The sequence below is a fragment of the Suncus etruscus genome, chromosome 1 (assembly GCF_024139225.1).
Source record: "Suncus etruscus isolate mSunEtr1 chromosome 1, mSunEtr1.pri.cur, whole genome shotgun sequence".
Classification (NCBI taxonomy): Eukaryota; Metazoa; Chordata; class Mammalia; order Eulipotyphla; family Soricidae; genus Suncus; species Suncus etruscus.
In genome coordinates this window covers 170,754,462-170,773,316 of record NC_064848.1, presented here as the reverse complement: position 1 = coordinate 170,773,316, position 18,855 = coordinate 170,754,462, and the positions used below count along the sequence as shown (strand labels likewise).

Below are 18,855 nucleotides of genomic sequence, written 5' to 3'. Positions count from 1 at the left end.
TTCTGCATGCAAGGCAAATGCCTTACCTCCATGCTATCTCTCCAGCCCCATTAATTACGTATTTTTAAAGTCCTTGTCTGAAAGACCCACTTAAACCTTCTATAAGTTTGTTTGTACTGACTTATTGTTCTTGTTTTTTAGCCATTTATTTTTAATTACTTGATACTGCCTTTGCAATATGAACAAAAATAATTTTAGGGGTTATATATTATCTTTCTGTGATGAATATTTATACTTTTATATTTATATTTATATTTATAATGTTACTTTCCTAACATTAGCAATACTCCTATAACATAAAACTTATTATCAAGAGTTAAATTTATTGATCCTAAGATTTAAAGTGATATGTTTTTCTACTTAAAAAAAAAAGGAAATCAGGGGCCGGAAAGATAGCAGGGAGGTAGGGCATTTGCCTTGCATGCAAAAGGACGGTGTTCGAACCAAGCATTCCATATGGTGGAGCGATTTCTGAGTGCAGAGCAAGGAGTAACCCTGAACGCTGCCAGATGTGACTCAAAAACAAAAGAAAAAAAAGGACGCATCATATACTTTATCATCGCAGCTGGAGAGAAGCACAAATTTTTAGAATGGCCTTACCATAACATTATTGTTTTGTTTTACTATGAAGTCCTACAAAAATACACACCAGCGGTCAGGAAACTAAATACTTTTGTCTGAGAGAATTCTGTCTGAACTACAGATGCATCATCAACATTTTCACTCTAATGTTGGCAGGAGGGCTAGAGAAAAATCTCTTACTTACAGACAAAATTAAAAATGTACATGTTTAGAACAGTATTTTATGAATAGTTAATTGACAGAACAGTAAGTTAAATATTCTACCTTTGATATATATGCTAATTCACATAGATAAAATCAATGTATACTCTACCTGTCTGAAGAGGTTAGGGAAGTCATCTGCATTATTCACTTTTCTAATTCCCTTTCCTCCTCCTCCTTCAGAGGCCTTGATCATTACTGGATATCCAACTTCCTCTGCTGCCTTTAAAAAGAAAGGGGAAAAAAGGTATTGGTAGGGAAGGAGAAACTAGGATTTTTCTCCTTTAAGAATGTTATCACTTGGTAGGTCTATAGATATAAGATTATGGTTAAAAAAAAATAAAGAACACTATGTGTAATATTAGGCTGAAACAAGTAAATTGCCATTTGACCAGAGGGTCAAGGATGTGGTTCAGTGGTAGAGCAAAACATTAGATATATGAGGATTGCATTCAATCCTCAGCATAATAAAAGCTATGTTCATATATGATGATGTATAAATTCATTTGACCACATGTCTATTACTGAAATTTCTTCTAGTATGCAGATATTACTTTTTGCCCATCATTTTATTTTAAAACTTAAATTAAATAAAATAATTAAATTAAAATAAATTGATAAATTCAATATGAATTCTCACAAAATATCCAACTCAACAAATCAGAACTCTCTTCTGTCTAGAAATGTTTTACTAAGATTTCTATATAAAGTAAAAATACAAGTGCCAGAGAGATTGTACAGCAGGTATATTGTACATGCATGAAGCTGACCCAAGTTCAATCCCTAACATCCCATACAGCCCCAAAGCAATGCCTGGAGTGATTCCTGAGTGCAGAGCCAGGAGTAACTCGTGAGCAAAAATGGGTGTGGCCCCAAACCAAAAATTACAGTGGCTGTGCATAAGGGAGAGCTGGAGCATTAGCAAGTGTATGCCTTGCACACAGCCAACTCAGGACAGACCCAGGTTCGATTCCTAGCATCCCATGTGGTCCCCTGAGCCTGCCAGAAGCAATTGCTGAGCACAGAGCCAGGAGTAACCCCTGAGGACTGCTGGATGTGACTAAAAACAAACAAACAAACAAAAACAAAAACAAAAAACAACAACAAAGAATTGAGTAAGAGGGCTGGGATGATAATACAGAAGTATGGCATTTGCCTTGCACAAGACAAACCCAGATTCAATTCCTGGCTCTTCATATGATCCTCCCTGAGCACTGCCAGGAGTAATCCTTGAACACAGAGCAAAGAATAAACTCTGAGCATGGCCAGGTATGCCCTCCTCAAAAAAAATAATAAAATAGAAAAATAAAAATAAAAACTGAGTAGATTGTCCACATCCTGAGGCAGTACAACTAACTCCAATCATTTAATTTATGGAGTTCCCTGTATCTTTCCTCTCTCATAACTCCTAAAGAAAACTATTTTACATCACTAAAATAAAAATAAATTAAGCATTTAAGCATTGATTAATTGAATACATTGAAAAAGTATACATATATAAAGAATATACTCTAATTGCACCAAAACTCAATGTAGAAAAGGCATCTTCACTCCTAGGTTCATTGCTACACTATTCATAATACCTAAAATCTTGAAACAACCCAAGTACCTGAGAACAGATGAGCAGATAAAGAAACTATGGTACATCTTCACAATGAACTATTATGTAGCTTTTAGAAAAATATGAAGTCATGAGATGTGCTGATGGACATTGACCGTTTCATACTGAGTGAAATGTCAGAGGGAAAGGGACAGAGAATCATCATTCATTTGCGAGATAAAAAAGAAACAATAGGAGAATAATACCCAAAGATAATAGAAATGAAGTCCAGGAAGACTGTTCCTTACTAGTGTGCTTGCCACAATGGGGGAAGGGTGGTATACGTCAGAGAAGGGACCACTATAACAACGACAGTGGGAGTGATCCTTCTGGATAGAACTAGGGGCTAAAAGGAGGTAAAATGATATGCATACCTTTTTACTAACAGTATTGCAAATCACAGTGCCTAAAAAAAGATAGAAACTATCTGCCACAGAGGCAGGCTATGGATCAAAGGGAACCTGGGGACACTGGTGGAGGGAAGTGGATACTGAAAGGATGTGTGCTTCAAATACTGTATTGACTGCTTAAATACTGTTTTACTGTTCATGAAGCTCATTCAGTATTAACTGTAATTTTCTATTTCTCAGTGATTCAATGAATTTTTTAAAATTTTAAATATATATATATATATATATATATATATATATATATATATATATATATATATATATATATATAGTGTTAAGTTCAGAACGATGCACCGTTCAAAGACACCAAGACCACTGTCTCATGCAAAAGCAGGGGGTTTATTTTCAAGCATATGCAGGGGCTGTGCTAGAGTCCAGCATAAGCCAGCCCCGAGCCATGAACTTACAAGCTGTATATAGCATTTCAAACAATAGAAAGTTATAGTAGATTGATTTGCTTTAGGATGTATCTGGCATTTGCTCAATCACATTTTTGCAAGGTTTAGGTACAAGCTTACAGGGTTAACATGACCAGGTCAGAACCATGTCAGAACAGAAAGGAAGTTAAACTGTAACTGGGTCTACAAGTTCCCACAATTGTGAAGGGGGGGTAGGTGATCAGGGCAGTCAGGGAACTCAGGGAAAATTTTTCCTTTATAATAGAATAATTTTAGTGTTGAAGAAAATACTTATATAAAAGCAGAAAATAATAAGACTGCTGGGCAATATTAGTAGTAAAAGTCTAATTTTATAGATATCTTAAAATTATAATTAAGGTTTCTAATGATTAAAGTTACTATAAATACAAAAGTAAAAGACTGAAAAAAATATGATCACATAAATAGAATTTATCTCTGGAAGGCAAATTTTATAGGTGGTTTTAGTTAGCATCATGTCTTTCCTAGCTTACCAACTTTTCTACCAGAAAATCTTGTATTTATAATTATTCTGAGGAGAAAAATTATTTTTTTTGTTTGCTTTGGGTCCATATCCATTGGTACACAAGTATCACTGCTGATGGGGTTGAAGGCCCATATGTAGTACAGGGGGATCAAACTTTGACTGACCACTTGCGAGACACACGCCCTGCTCACTCTCTCCAGCCTGAAATAAGAAATGTTAGCGTGGGCTGGAGCAATAGCACAGCAGTAAGGGGTCTGCCTTGCACATGGCCAACACAAGACGGACCCCGGTTTGAATTTGGGCATCCCATATGGTCCCCCGAGCCTGCCAGGAGCTACTTCCGAATGTAGAACCAGGTGTAACTCCTGAGCCAGATGTGACTCAAAAATAAAAAATCAAAAAATTCAAAAAAAAGAAATTTTAACTAATAAGCATTGTAGCTTGTTCTTTAAAAAGAATGTCTACTCTTTTGCAAATTATAACAGAAAAACAACATTGGCAATTCAAACAGAAACATTAACTTTTCCCCAAGTACAATCATGCTTGTAATCATGGTGCTTAAGTAAAGATCTTAATATAAAATATAAAATCAAAATTGTATCTTTTCAAAAACCAAAAAAAAAAAAAAAAAAAATGGGGCCGGAGAGATAGCATGAAGGTAAGGCATTTGCCCTTCATGCAGAAGGATGGTGGTTCGAATCCCAGCATCCCATATGGTCCCCTGTGCCTGCCAGGGGCAATTTTTGAGCCAGGAATAACTCCTGAGCACTGCCGGGTGTGACCCAAAAACCAAAACAAACAAATAAATAAATAAGAAAAAAAATGGGAGATAGTTCTGAGACCTCAAACACAAACTTTGCATCAGGAGGATAGGACTAGATCCTCAGCATGACATACTTCCCTGAGCACCCAGAGTAGCATAGGAGGTAATGAACTTGCCAAGACTGTATGTGATCTCCTGAGTATCGCCAGGAGTAACTCCTAAGCACAGAGCCAGGAGCAGCCCCTAAACACAGCCAGGTATGTCACCAAACCAAAAATAAATAAAGGTGATTTCCTTAATATATACAAATACCTCTAATGACATTATAAGAATTGACCAGTAGAAAGGCATCACTTCCTAGATAGAGGTGGTGGTGACCTACCTTCATTCCATCATCCACATCCTTTACATAACCTTTTTCATAAAGTTCTTGGGGAACACTTAAGATGCGTTTTGAAAAGTCATTTTCCTGCCAGTCCACACGAAGACCTGAAATAAACAACAGTTATTAGATAGAAGAGTGGGTTGTATGCTTCTCTTGCACATGCTCAGAGTTCAATCCCCTAAACACTGCCAATACCTGAGCACAGAGCAAGAGTAAGCCCTAAGGTACAACTGGGAGTAATACAAAAACAAAATTTTTTTAAATAAGCTACAGGAGTTTTATCTTTCTTGTCACTTTTCTGTTACACCTTTTGTTTGTTTGTTTGTTTTTGTTTCTTCGGGCCACACCCGTTTGATGCTCAGGGGTTACTCCTGGCTAAGCATTCAGAAATTGCCCCTGGCTTGGGGGACCATATGGAATGCAGGGGGTTCGAACCACGGTCCTTCCTTAGCTAGCGCTTGCAAGGCAGACGCCTTACCTCTAGCACCACCTCGCCGGTCCCTCTGTTACACCTTTTTAAAAATATTCTCCTATCTGTACAAAATTTAGTGTAGATAAGAAAAGGGAGGAAAGATGCCAGAAAACCCTAATTAGTCTGTGGTTGATTAGGCAACTTGTTTTCTTACACACACACACACACACACACACACACACACACACACGTCAGGAGAATTCACAGAGAAAAATTTGTAAAACTGTAAGGACATACAAGAGTTTCCTCCCACAAAAACAAGCATCTTTTAGACTTTTCACATAAAATCTTCAGGCAAAATACCTTCAATTTGTGTGCTCAAGCTTGCTCTAGGGCAGAGGTCTGAGAAATAATTCAAGCTTTATGAGTCCTTGGAAATGGAAATGGTAGTTTTATTGGCCTCAGCAGAGTCATGATTCCATGTTCTTTGAATGTCCCTGTACTCAGCCACAAAGGAATGCTATAGCTTTTCCATTCAAAAAAGAACAAATTCAATCTGTTCTTTTAAACTATTTGACCCAGCAACTCTGAAGAGGATATTGCAATCCCCCTAGAGAACCAGAGTAACAAGAACTCAAATCTGTTCAGGAACAAGACAATGGTGTCTCCATCTGGAAGGGGGTTTAGTGTATATCTGTTCCCTGTGCTTAAGTAATTATAAAAAGAAAATTCATATTGTTATCAGCTATTGGGAAAGGGGGGTTTGGCCATACTTGGCCGTTCTCAGGGGTTACTCCTAGCTCTGAACTCAGAAATCATTTCTGGAGGGCTTGGGGGATAACAGGGATAAAACCCATGTTGAGTGCATACAAGGAAAATGCCCTACTCACTGTACTATGGATACTGCTTCAATCAGCTCTTACTAATTCAGCTGGCACTTGTCAAAGAATTCCTCAACTATATATCATTTTTAGGACTGGAGAGATGCCTTAAGGAGCTGAACATATGTTATGCATGTGAGAGGTCTGAGCTTAATTAACCTCCAGCATCTCATGATCCCATGAGCACTGTTGGAAAAGACTCTCAAGCACTGAGATGGAAGGAGTTCCCAAAACCACCAGGTATGACTCTCCTAATACAAACATATAATTTTTAGGGAAAAAATTATCCTTCTGCATACTAGAAAAAAGGTTGACAACCAAACTCATTTTCTAAAGAGAAAAGGAGAGGTTGACTAGTATTAAACATGCAAAGCAAATCATTAATAGACAATTATCTGTTAGCAAGAAAACACTGGTAGGCAAATATTTGAGTATGTGAATTTAAGGTTTTTCTTAGTAATCCAAGTCACCACAAAGGCAGGTTCAAAAGTCAAATTCCACATAGGAAGTCTGAGGAAAATGCTAGAACATAGATCTGAATCTACAAGAACAAGACATTCTCAGAGTATCTCCAAATCAAGTTCCAAGATCACCTTAATCACTGTTTAGGATCTATGATCTGGTAAAAAAAAAAAAAAATTATATTCCTGTGACTGGAGCAATAGCATAGTGGGTAGGCCATGCAAGAAGAGCCCAAACCAGATTAGATCTTCAGCATCCCACATCCCACAGTTCCACTGAGTCTGCCAGGAGTAATTTCTGAATACAGCACCAGTAATAACTCTTGAGTGGCACTGGGTGTAGCCCCCAAAGTATAATTCTAAAACCTGATAAAGTTATATAGGTTTGTTAAGCCAAGCCATTAATTAACTTGGACTCTTGTTCTAGAATTTCAATATATTTTAAATAAAATTAAGCCCACACCATGTTCCCAAAACCCCTACTACTGAGCTCTCTTACACTTTAAGATATAAATATGAAATAATTTCTTACCACTGCCACTCCAGGGAAGAGTTGGAATACCTGCAGTTTGAGCCACTATGGAAGAAGCAATCTTATCCCCCAAAGCCCACATGGCCTGGCTAGGAGGACCTAAAATAAAAGAAGTAAAAAGCAAACATTTGATCTCACTTCCGTTGCATATATTTTGATTTCTACATAATGGATTTTGTCTCGATTCTCTTTTATCATGGCAATCATAAACCTGATTATGAGAACTACCATTTTATACATATTTCTGTATCCTTTATATATTTTAATATAGTAAGACTTTTACACCAATCTAGCTCTGATTTTATCATCTTCATAAACCAAATTAAAAAATAACAAAGTTGGTGGGTTTTTTTTTTTTTTTTAGTTTATATAATTTAATCTAAAACATCTTTGGGGAGAAGAAAAGAAGAAAAAGAAGGACAAGAAATAAAAAAAGAAGGGAAGGGTAGTCAAAGGACGGAAAGAAGAGATAGAGAGATAGTACAGAAGGTAGGGTGGTTGTCTTGCAAGTGCAGAGCCAGGAAACCCCTTACATCACTTGCTATGACCCAAAAAGAAGGGGAGAGGAAGAGGGAAGAGGGATAAGAAAAAGGGAAAGGGAGGAGAAAAAAAAAAAAAAAAAAAAGGCAGGAACAAGTACATCAGAAAAGCTTACCCATGAAGGCGAAACCATTTTTCAAAAGAAGTTCTGGAAGCTTGGGATTCTCTGAAGCATGACCCCAGCCAGCCCACACTGCCTATAGAGAAACAATGATTCATTTTTGCAATTTATAGTTTGAGGGTCAGAAATGTGACTTAGGGGGGCCGGGAAGGTGGCGCTAAAGGTAAGGTGTCTGCCTTGCAAGCGCTAGCGTAGGACGGACCGCGGTTCGATCCCCCGATGTCCCATATGGTCCCCCCAAGCCAGGGGCGATTTTTGAGCGCATAGCCAGGAGTAATCCCTGAGCGTCAAATGGGTGTGGCCCAAAAACCAAAAGAAAACCAAAAAAAAAAAAAAAAAAGAAATGTGACTTAGGGCCCGGAGAGATAGCACAGTGGCGTTTGCCTTGCAAGCAGCCGATCCAGGACCAAAGGTGGTTGGTTCGAATCCCGGTGTCCCATATGGTCCCCCGTGCCTGCCAGGAGCTATTTCTGAGCAGACAGCCAGGAGTAACCCCTGAGCACCGCTGGGTGTGGCCCAAAAAACAAAAAAAAAAAAAAAAAAGAAATGTGACTTAGGGGGCTGGAGAGATAGCATGGAGGTAAAGTGTTTGCCTTGCAATGCAGAAGGTCAGTGGTTCAAATCCCAGCATCCCATATGGTCCCCCGAGCCTGCCACAAGCGATTTCTGAGCATAAAACCAAGAGGAACCCCTGAGCACTGCCGGGTGTGACCCAAAAGAAAAAAAAAGAAAAAGAAATGTGACTTGGTAGTAGAGTACTTCCATGTATGAGATCCTGGGTTAGATTCCTATCATAGCATGGTCAACTAAGTCCCAAGCACTGCTGATATGGCTCACAAATACAAAAACAAAAAAATATATACTTTATGAGCCAAGAAAATGGTGCAAACTTCAAAAGTGTGAGCTTTGTATATAACAGATCCAGGTTATTCCTGAAATAACCTAGTCCCTTAAGCATGACCAGGAGCAACTCCAGAGTACTGAGATACAATAATACTGAGCAAATATAAACAATAATTTATTCTTTAAAAAAAATCGACACGTTGGGCCAGGGCAAGAGTATAGCAGGTAAGGCACTTGCCTTGCACATAGCCAACTTAAATTTAATCGCTATACCACATACGGTCCCTGGAGCCCTCCAGAAATAATCCTTGAGCTCAAACCCAGGAGTAAGTCCTAAGCACCACTGGGTATAGCCCCAAAACAGAATCAAAAAGCAATACAGTGCACTACTTTATTATTTGGGGAGGGCATGAATTGGGCAATATCCAGCAGTGCTCAAGGGGTTGATTCCTAGCTCTGCCCTTAGGATCACATTTGCTGGGCTCAAGGGACCATATGAGATGCTGGGAATCAAACCTGAGTCCACTGCATGCAAGTTAAATGCCCTACCCACTTTAGTATTGCTTTAGCCCCAGACTGTACACTACTTTTCTGCTCTTCACTGGCAATATTTCAGGGTTAAGTATCTCCTCCACGTAGGTCAGTATTTAATTCTGTTTTTGTGCTTGATTCTTGAAAAACTTTCGGGGGAGGGGGGACACACACACACACACTCAAAAATGTTTCAGACCTACTCATGGCTCTGAACTCAGGACTACTCCTGACAATGCTAAGGGATATGTGATGTTGAGGATCAAACCCTGATTGACCTGTAAGCAAGGCAAGCACCCTACCTTCTGTACCCCATCTCTCCAACCCCATTCTTGGAAAACATTTTTATGAAAAAACACTTAGTGGGGGCTAGAGAGGATAGTACAGCAAGCACTTGCAATGCACATAGATGACCCAGATTCAATCCTTAGCACTCCATATACTACCCAAAGCCTATAGTAGTAATCCCTCAGAGTAGAGCCAGAAATAAGCTCTGAGCTTATTTCTAGGTATTGCTAGGCATGGCTCCAAAATCAAATAAATAATAAATAAATTAACAATCATTATGGCAAAAACCCCTGAAGAAGAAAACCTACAGTTAGCTTCCTAAATCTGCAGCTTTTTATTTTTTTTTTTAATTTTCTGGGTCACACCCGGTGGTGCTCAGAGATTACTGCCGTCTCTGTACTCAGAAATTACTCCTGGCAGGCTCAGGGGACTATATAGGATGCCAGGGATTGAACTAAGTCAGCTGCATTGAAAGTCAAATGCTCTACCCACTGTGCTATTGCTCCAGCCCCCAGATCTGTTGCTTTTTAGGAAACTCAATTCAAGGTCATATGGCCTTCTCAGAAACACAAATTATCTTCCAGATTGAATTTCTTTAACCACCAAAAACCACTTTTATAAAATATAGTGACTAATTGCCATATCATTCTCAAAAATTTCCCCCTTGGTCTTTAACATAATTATTCTAAGCTTTCAAAATAACATAATAAAGAATAAACCAGGGCCAGAGTGATAGCACAGTGGTAAGTTACTTGCCTTGCATACAGTTGACCCAGGACAGACCTGGGTTTGATTCCTAGCATCCCATATGCCACCCCCCCAGCCTGCCAGTATCAATTTCTAAGCACAGAGCCAGGAGTATCCCTGAGCGCTGCTGAGTATGTCCCAAAAACCAATATATATATATAAATAACTTTTACAGCAATCCATTTGGGCCTAAGAATATTAAATTAAAACAAAGGATAATTGCTCACTAATAACTGCATGCCTTATAAGTCCTAGATTCACTCCCTTGCAATGAAATTTAAAAAAAGAAAAAAATATATAGATACTCATAAAATAACATATACATACACACACACACAGACACACACACACACTATTCTTTCATTCCTATTTCAGGTGAAAAGGATAAAATAAAATCTTTTCAGTACTCTTCTATTTTTTTTTTTTTTTTTTTGGGTCACACTCGGCGGTGGTCAGGGGTTACTACTGGCTGTTTCCTCAGAAATAGCTCCTGGCAGGCACGGGGGACCATATGGGACACCGGGATTCGAACCAACCACCTTTGGTCCTGGATCGGCTGCTTGCAAGGCAAACACCGCTGTGCTATCTCTCCGGGCCCTTCAGTACTCTTCTTAACACCCTATTTGTATTTTTACTTTGAGTCATTCCATGCTTTCATTCTTTTTCATATTATTCTATATAAAGGTATTTATCAATTTACAAATACTAACTTTTATATGAAAGTCATTTCTATAAATATTAAGTGTATATGCAATGAGTAAATACTAAATTTTATACACAATTAAAAGTTGTTCTCTGGATAGGTGCTATTATCTAATTGTAAAAAAGGCTGAATTTGGATTGAAACACACAATAGCATCTCTTACTTGTACTGGAATCCTTTTAGCTATATCAATGATTAGTTCCACATTTGCATAATTGTTGTTGTTTGGTCCTCCAGGCACTGGCACATAATGATCTGCCATCTTAATGTATTCTGAAAACACAAGCAAATTAACAGTGAGCATATGCTTTATTCTCAGAACCAAGCAGAGCAAAACTATATAAAGGACAAGTATCATCACAGGTGATCAAAGAAAAGACTTCACTAATGAGGTAATTTCCAGCACCATTTAATAGGAAGTTTAAATCATAGACATTAAATGCACTATTCTCTTATGTAAGAAGTTCCTACACCGAAGCAGTTTTCACATCACTATGATATGACCTTTGCGACAAGTGCTTATGATCCCTATATAAAAGATTATGTGCCAGTCATAGAAGACATGTATAATGATCTTAATGTGGGGGTTGTTCTAAACTCAGAAAGTTCTTATACTCAGAAAGTCCTTTTCCTGACCTTTGAAGGGAGAGGAAAGAGTCTGAAGGCTTTGTAGATAAGCAAAGAGAAATTTGTTAAATGCTTGAACATGTTTATAGTGGAGATAAGTATTTAAGAAAACTTCTTCCTTACATTTCTTTCCGGTATTTCCTTTCAAATGTGTAAACTGACATCTCTCTCTCCCTCCCCCCTCTCATCAGCAAAGTAGCTACATTATGCAAAGTTTATTTTTGGAGGGGTGGGAGGCCCCACACCCAGCAGTGTTCAAGGCTTACTCTTGGCTCTGTGATCAAGGATCACTCCTGGAGAACTCGGGGAACCGCATAAGGGGCCTGAGATTTAACCTAGGTCAGCCTCATACAATGAAATGCCCAACCTGCTCAAGGTTAAGCAGGTTATTTACATATTATCTCATGTACTTCTCAACAATCCTTTACAAGACAAGTATTTTCCTTATCACTGATAGGACTGCTCCAGTCCATATCCATATGATATCTTTTTTTCCAATAGGGATCACATCTAACAATATTGGGAGAAGGAGTTAAGAGTCCAGGGGAACAACTGCTGATATTCAGCCACATGGTGGGAGAGATATACACCTGCAGTACTGGGAGCAAACTCAAGGTCTCATCCATGAAAAGCTGTTTTCTACTGCTTAGTCACATCCCCAAACCAAATTTTTCTAAGTTTTTGGGTTATACCCAGGAATTCTCCAGGGCTACTCTTGGCTCTGCACTCAGGAATTACTCCTGAATTACTCAGGGAGCATAAAGGATGCTAGGAATCAAACTTGGTTTTTTAGCATACAGCACCCGGTATTCCCAGGCAGTCTCGCATCCAAGTACTAACCAGGCCTGACCTTGCTTAGCTTCTGAGATCAGACGAGATCGGGTGCATTCAGGGTGGTATGGCCATAGACATGCCCTACCTTCTATTCTATGCTATAGCTCCAGCCCTCCCCAACCCATTTTGTTCTTAATTCTAAAAGGTTTTAAGATCTTCTCAGAAAAATCTATTGAAAGTAAATTACCCAGGGTCACATGGTCCCTAAGAACCAAACAGCACCAAGAACAACCCATAGTTTAGCAATAGTGGAGCAGGTAGGCACAAGCTTTGCATGCAGCAAACTGAGGTTCAATGCCTGGCACATCATATGATCCCCTAAGCACACCAGGAATGATCCCTGGACACAGAGCCAGGAGTAAGCCCTGAGCACAACTGGGTGTGACCCCTGCCAAAAAAACAGATCCAAACACAGAACCAAGACCAAGCACTACCAGAAATGTCCCCAAGACAAAACAAAATATTGTATAATTATAAAAAGGAAATAAGATGTTAGTTATTAAAAATTACATATCAGGATATAATGATAATTTTATAAACTCAAACCACTTATGATGCATAATTTGGAGAAAATAAATCCATGCTTTAATTGTTAACTAATTTAACAATATTATTGTGGATATAATCTCTGCTTGGCATAAATTAGGAAAAAACAAGGTCAGAAGAGAAATATGGCTATAAAAAGGCTTAAAAACGTTTGTGTGCTATTACTGACACTTCTTTAAAAATCATCTTCAAAGGAGACCTTAGCATCTGAGGCTGTCCCTATTCAAAAGCTGTATATTAAGATATTTATTTAAATATATGTGTGTAGATATATATGTATATATGTATATGTGTATATGTGTGTGTGTGTGTGTGTGTGTGTGTGTGTGTGTGTGTGTGTGTGTGTGTGTGTGTGTGTGTGTAGTTATTTTTTGTTTGGAGGGCACAACCGGTGGCACTCAGGAGTTACTCCTGGATCTGCATTCAGAAATCGCTTCTGGCAGGCTGGGGAACCATATAGAATATCAGAAATTAAACCCAGGTTCATCCGGGTCAGCTGTGTGCAAGACAAACACTCCATCGCTGTGCTTCTCTCTCTGACTCAGAAGTGTTATATGACATTTTTTGGGGGGGGGGAGGGGTCACACCCAACAGCGCTCCTGGCTCCATGCTCAGAAATCGCTCCTGGCAGGCTCAAGGGACCATATGGGATGCCAGGATTCGAACCAATGACCTGCATGAAAGGCAAACGCCTTACCTCCATGCTATCTCTCTGGTTTCTGAAGTGTTATTTTTTTTTTAATTTTTAAAAAAAGCATTTTGGGGGAGCAACAAAGCAGTTCCTATCATTAAAATGACAATACTTTTCAAAGCATTGTACAAATTTAATGCAATTCCTATTAGAATACCCATGACATTTTTCAAAAAAGTGGCTCCTGAAATTGATATGGAGCAATAAATGTCCGTGAATAGCTAAAATCCTTGACATAAAAAAAAAAATGGTGAAAAAAATCACTTTCCTTAACTTGCATGTGGAAGCAAAGATAAACAAATGGGATTACATTAAACTAAGAAGCTTCTGCATCTCAAAGGAAAAGTGACTAGGATACAAAGACTGACCATGGAATGGGGGAAACTATTCACTCAACATCCATCAAATAAGTGGTTAATATCTTAACTATACAAGGCACTGAAGATCTTAAGCTCATTTGAAAATGGGGAGAAGGGGCCAGAGTGGTGGCGCAAGCGATACAGCGTTTGCCTTGCCTGTGCTAACCTAGGACAGACTGCAGATAGATCGACCAGCATCCCACATGGTCCCCCAAGCCAGGAGGGGTCTGAGGACATAGCCAGGAGTAACCCCTGAGTAACCCCTGAGTGGGTTACTGGGTATGGCCCAAAAAGCAAAAAATAAAATAAAATGGGGAGAAGAAATGAACAGATATTTTCTCAAAGAAAAAGTACAGATGAAATACATGTGAAAAATATGCTCCATATTACTAATCATCAGGGAGATGAAAATAAAAACAATAGGGGCTGGAGAGATAGCACAGCAGCATTTGCCTTGCAAGCAGCTGTCTCAGGACCAAAGGTGGTTGGTTCAAATCCTGTTATGGCCAAAAACCAAAAACTAAAAAAAAAAAAAAAAATCAAAACAACAATGAAACATCATATCACACCGGAGACTGGCATACATCACAAAACAATAAGAATAAACAGCGCTGGTGCAGAAGCAGGGAAAAAGGGACTCTCATTCACTGCTGGTGGGACTGTAGACTGATCCAGTCTTTTTTGAAAACAATATGGACATTCCTCAAACAATTAAAAATGAGCTTCCATATGATCTAGCAACACCACTCTTTGGGTTACCTAAAAACCAAAAAACACCATGCAGAAAAACCCTCTGCATTCCTATGTTCATTGCAGCACTATTAACAATAGCCAGAATCTGGAAAAAAAAAAAAAAAAAACCCAAGTGTCTGAGAACAGATGAGTGACTAAAGAAACTGTACCAAGTTATGGGGAATTTTGGACTTTATTCGTCGGCCCCCAGATGCACCAACAATATCGTGTGGCATTGCTTCTCTTTTGCATAGGCACATTAAAATAGGAAAATAATACATATGCAAACAAGTTCTTATCTAATAGAGATGGGAACACAAATTTGGTAATGTAATTAGGCCTTTTACCCTGAACATTGGCATAATGATTTGGCTTAGGCCTCAGAAGAATGGGCATCGCCCACACACACCTGAACAATGGATACCATCTATGGAAACAACCACAATTGTCTTTAACATTACCAGGATTCAAGCCTCTACCAGGGAAGACCTACCACTGCTTTGGCATTGACTTACTCCAAAGAGTGCTCCCAACACCCAGATGACTTAGCAACAGTCTGCATGCAGGGCAGATTGCTCTGCATTTAATGGTATGCTGAAACTAGAGGATGCTCCACATCAGCCTGACATCGATGAAAGAAAGGCACAGAATCCAGAGTCTTTAAATATAAGAATCTGATACCAACAATAGCTAAAGTGTTAAAAAGTTTCACCGGGACCTTGAGAATGACTGGAGTTGGACCAACTGGTATGCCTGGAACCCAGAGTCTGTCTTATGCCAATAAACTTCTGGGGTGAGGCCTTTTTGTAATCAGGTCAAGGAGTTTTTCTCCATTTTCCCATTTTTCTGGACCTATGCAAACAATGGCGATTGCCACTATCACACCTTTACTATATTTTTTTACTCTTATCCTTTAAGGAAAAAAAAATACAACTTACTGAACTTAAAAACAAATAACTGTAGTAGAATGCCTGTCTCGAATACAGGCAGGGGGAGGGGGGAGAGGGTAATGTTACACTGGTGAAGGGGGTTGTTCTGGTTATGACTGTAACCCAACTATGATCATGTTACTTAAATAAAAATATATTAAAGAAAAGAAACTGTGCTACATCTATACAATGGAATACTATGCAGCTGTTAAAAATGAAGTCGTGAAACTTGCATATATGGATGGATATAGAGATTATTATGCTGAGTGAAATTAGTCTGAAGGAGAGAAAGAGAGAGACATACAATAATCTTCATTCATTTGTAGGGTATAGCTGAAGCATTAGCACAGTGGTAGGGCGTTTGTTTGCCTTGCAAGCGGCTGATCCAGGACAGACCTGAGTTCAATCCCCAGCATCCCATATGGTCCCCAAATCCAGGAGCAATTTCTGAGCGCATAGCCAGAAGTAACCCCTGAGCATCACCAGGTGTGGCCCAAAAGCCAAGAAGTAAAAAAGAAAGGGAAGATAGTATGGTAAGAATACTCAGAGACAATAGAGGGTCAGGAGGACCAGTCCGTCGCAAGAAGCTTGCCACAAATAGCAGTCCAGTGTAATTAGGGTAGAGGAGGTACCGTGATGAAAGTAGGAACTGATCACTCTGAACAACAGGGTGTTAAAAGAGGATAAAGTGCTATCCATGATTCATAGCCATTCATTAACAACAGTGCAAACCACAGTGTCAAAAAGAAGGGAAAAAAGGAAGGGGGGGGAGTAAAATGCCTGCCAAGAGGTGTTGGGTGTGGTGGGAGGAAACTGGGGACAAGAGTGGCAGGAAATCTGCACTGTGAAGGGCGATGTGCACTGTATGACTGAAATTTAATCATGCAAAAATTTTGTAACCATGGTGCTTAAGTAAAGTAATTATTATGAAAAAATATCAGTTACTGGGTCTGAACTAAGGAACCACTCTTGGCATGGTTGGAGGACTATCTGGGATGCTGGGGATCAAACCTGGGCAAGCCACATGCAAAGCAAGTGCCCTACCTGCTGCACTATCTCTCTGCTCCCAAGGATGATACTCATTATTAATAACTTACCTGCATTGGCTTTAAGGTCTTCAGGTGTAACCATAACAACAAATCGAATTGCACGTTCATTTCTAAACATTTCATAAGACCATCGACGGATAGACCTCATGCACTTCACTGCTGCAATGCCATTATTGGCAATTAGAACCTGGATAGTTGGAGATGGGAATTGAAGGGAAAAGCAGAAAAGACAAAGATGAAGGGAGAGAAAAGGTGAAATTAGGTTATTCTCTGAAAAAGACTAATTTTCAAACAGAAATTTGTGTTGCTCATCAAGGAAGTTAGGGACCAGCATGATTGAAGAATATTTTTTATGTACACTAAGCAATTTAACATAGCTAAAACTAGCCCCTTTAAACTTCTTTTTCTTTTTGTCTTGGGGCCATACTCTGCAGTGCTCAGGCAGGACTTATTCCTGGCTCAGGAATTATATGGGGTGCCAAAGACTGAACCTGGGTCAGCCATGTACAAGGCAAGCTTCCCACCCACTGTACAATCATTCTTGCCACTCATTTTCTTGAAGAGATCTCCAAGAGTAGGGCCTGAGACACTTAGCTAACTGCACTGGATGGTTCAATGCTAGGACCCAAGGATATGGTGATATTCAAGTCCTATGATTCTGGGAACCACCAGAGCTACATGTAGTGATAGCTGGGGTGAGGGGTGGGGGTCACATGACACAGTATTTAAATTAAGTCCAGCACATACCAGGTATGCATCTCTGACCAGTGAGCTATATCCCCACTCCCTTGACTTCATTTGTTGAAGAGAACAATGACAATTTCTGAAATACAGTGAACTTGTGAACTATTCTACCATACCTATTATTAAGGAACAATAAGACTTTTAAGTTCATGGAAATGATATACTATCACCTAAAAAATGGAAAAAGAATGTTATACACTGGCATACATTATTCCCTATTATAATTAAACTAAGTGTCTGGATATGGATACTGACCTTAACACCTTAACACTACCTCTCTGCAAAATGCTGAAGCCTAAATCCCTTAAAACTGCGAAAAAATCATGTGCATACTTTCTACACAGGAAATTCCTGGTTCCCAATTCCTTGGTTCTCTAAACACTACTAGGAGCTACTCCTGAATAACATGCTGGGAATAACCTTAGAGTACTGCCTGGGTGGCAAAAAAAAAAAAAAAAAAAAGAAAGAAAGAAAAAGAAAAAAATTACAGATATTGCCTTAGAAGAATGGTCACAAGAAAATAGAAAAACCAATGATCCTGAGACTTCTCTGCAAACAACCATTTCATCTCCTTACCTGTCTTGCAATCATCCCCCCAAGGATAGCACAGGCTACCTGGCACATGATCTATCTTTATAGTTAAACTAACAGAAGAACACCACTGAAGCAATACATTTAGAAGCAAGAATACAGGTCCCCATCCTTTAATCTTTTAATCACTCCAAGCTATTTCAACCAAGATATCTTCTCAGCTTGGTCACGGTTTAGCTAAAAGTGACACAGAATTACTCATAACATTTCAAAACACCTGTAATCTCTTAAAGTATTTCATGTGGTAAATTCTCTCTGAACATCATGAGCAGCTGGTGGGTGGAAGCCGGTAAGTATCTATGTGTCAACCTGCTTAAACCATCTGTTCAGAAATTCTCTCAGCTCCTATAGTACTAAATCTGATGCTCTGATTTATAATCTCCTAACCACTCCACAAGCTAATCAATTCTTCATTCCCTCTGCAATCAGTGCAGCTCCACTTTGTACACCACAGGGCATTAATCTCAGGTACTTTTGAAAGAATAATCCTGCAAGTTATCACTTACCTTCTCAATCACTTTATTTCCTCCAAAGCGGGTAACAAATTCTGCTGGAGAAGCTACAGTGAAATCTCTTTGTGAGTCTATTTTCTTTCGGTCTCGACCTTGCTTTACTAGGTGCAAGCCAGACATGCTGGACCTATAAAACAAATAAACCATAAAGTCTATAGACAGAATGTCTTCACACCATCTCCTCTGGAAACTTGCTTTTCATTACCATTCTCTAAAAGCAGGCAAAATAGAGGGAGTGGGAGGGGAGAAATCTTTGCTTGTGGAGATTTAAGAAAAATGTAAATGCTCCTGAATAAGAAAATATTAAGCTGTAGCAATAGATGCCATCATAAAAGAGA

General features: G+C 39.0%; 1 protein-coding gene and 1 pseudogene across 1 annotated transcript in view; both read right to left on the bottom strand.

Moving 5' to 3' along the window:
• The window catches only part of ACACA (acetyl-CoA carboxylase alpha), a 276,321-nt gene that overhangs the window by 207,524 nt on the left and 49,942 nt on the right, over positions 1-18,855 (bottom strand). The window contains exons 2-8 of the mRNA XM_049772768.1: positions 18,512-18,644; positions 16,719-16,857; positions 11,067-11,176; positions 7,786-7,867; positions 7,131-7,229; positions 4,842-4,948; positions 896-1,006 (exon numbers count right to left, since the gene is read on the bottom strand). Of these exons, the coding sequence (XP_049628725.1) occupies positions 896-1,006; positions 4,842-4,948; positions 7,131-7,229; positions 7,786-7,867; positions 11,067-11,176; positions 16,719-16,857; positions 18,512-18,644 (781 nt within the window). The remainder of the gene's footprint in view (positions 1-895; positions 1,007-4,841; positions 4,949-7,130; positions 7,230-7,785; positions 7,868-11,066; positions 11,177-16,718; positions 16,858-18,511; positions 18,645-18,855) is intronic.
• Positions 12,322-12,440, bottom strand: LOC125995102 (uncharacterized; annotated as a pseudogene).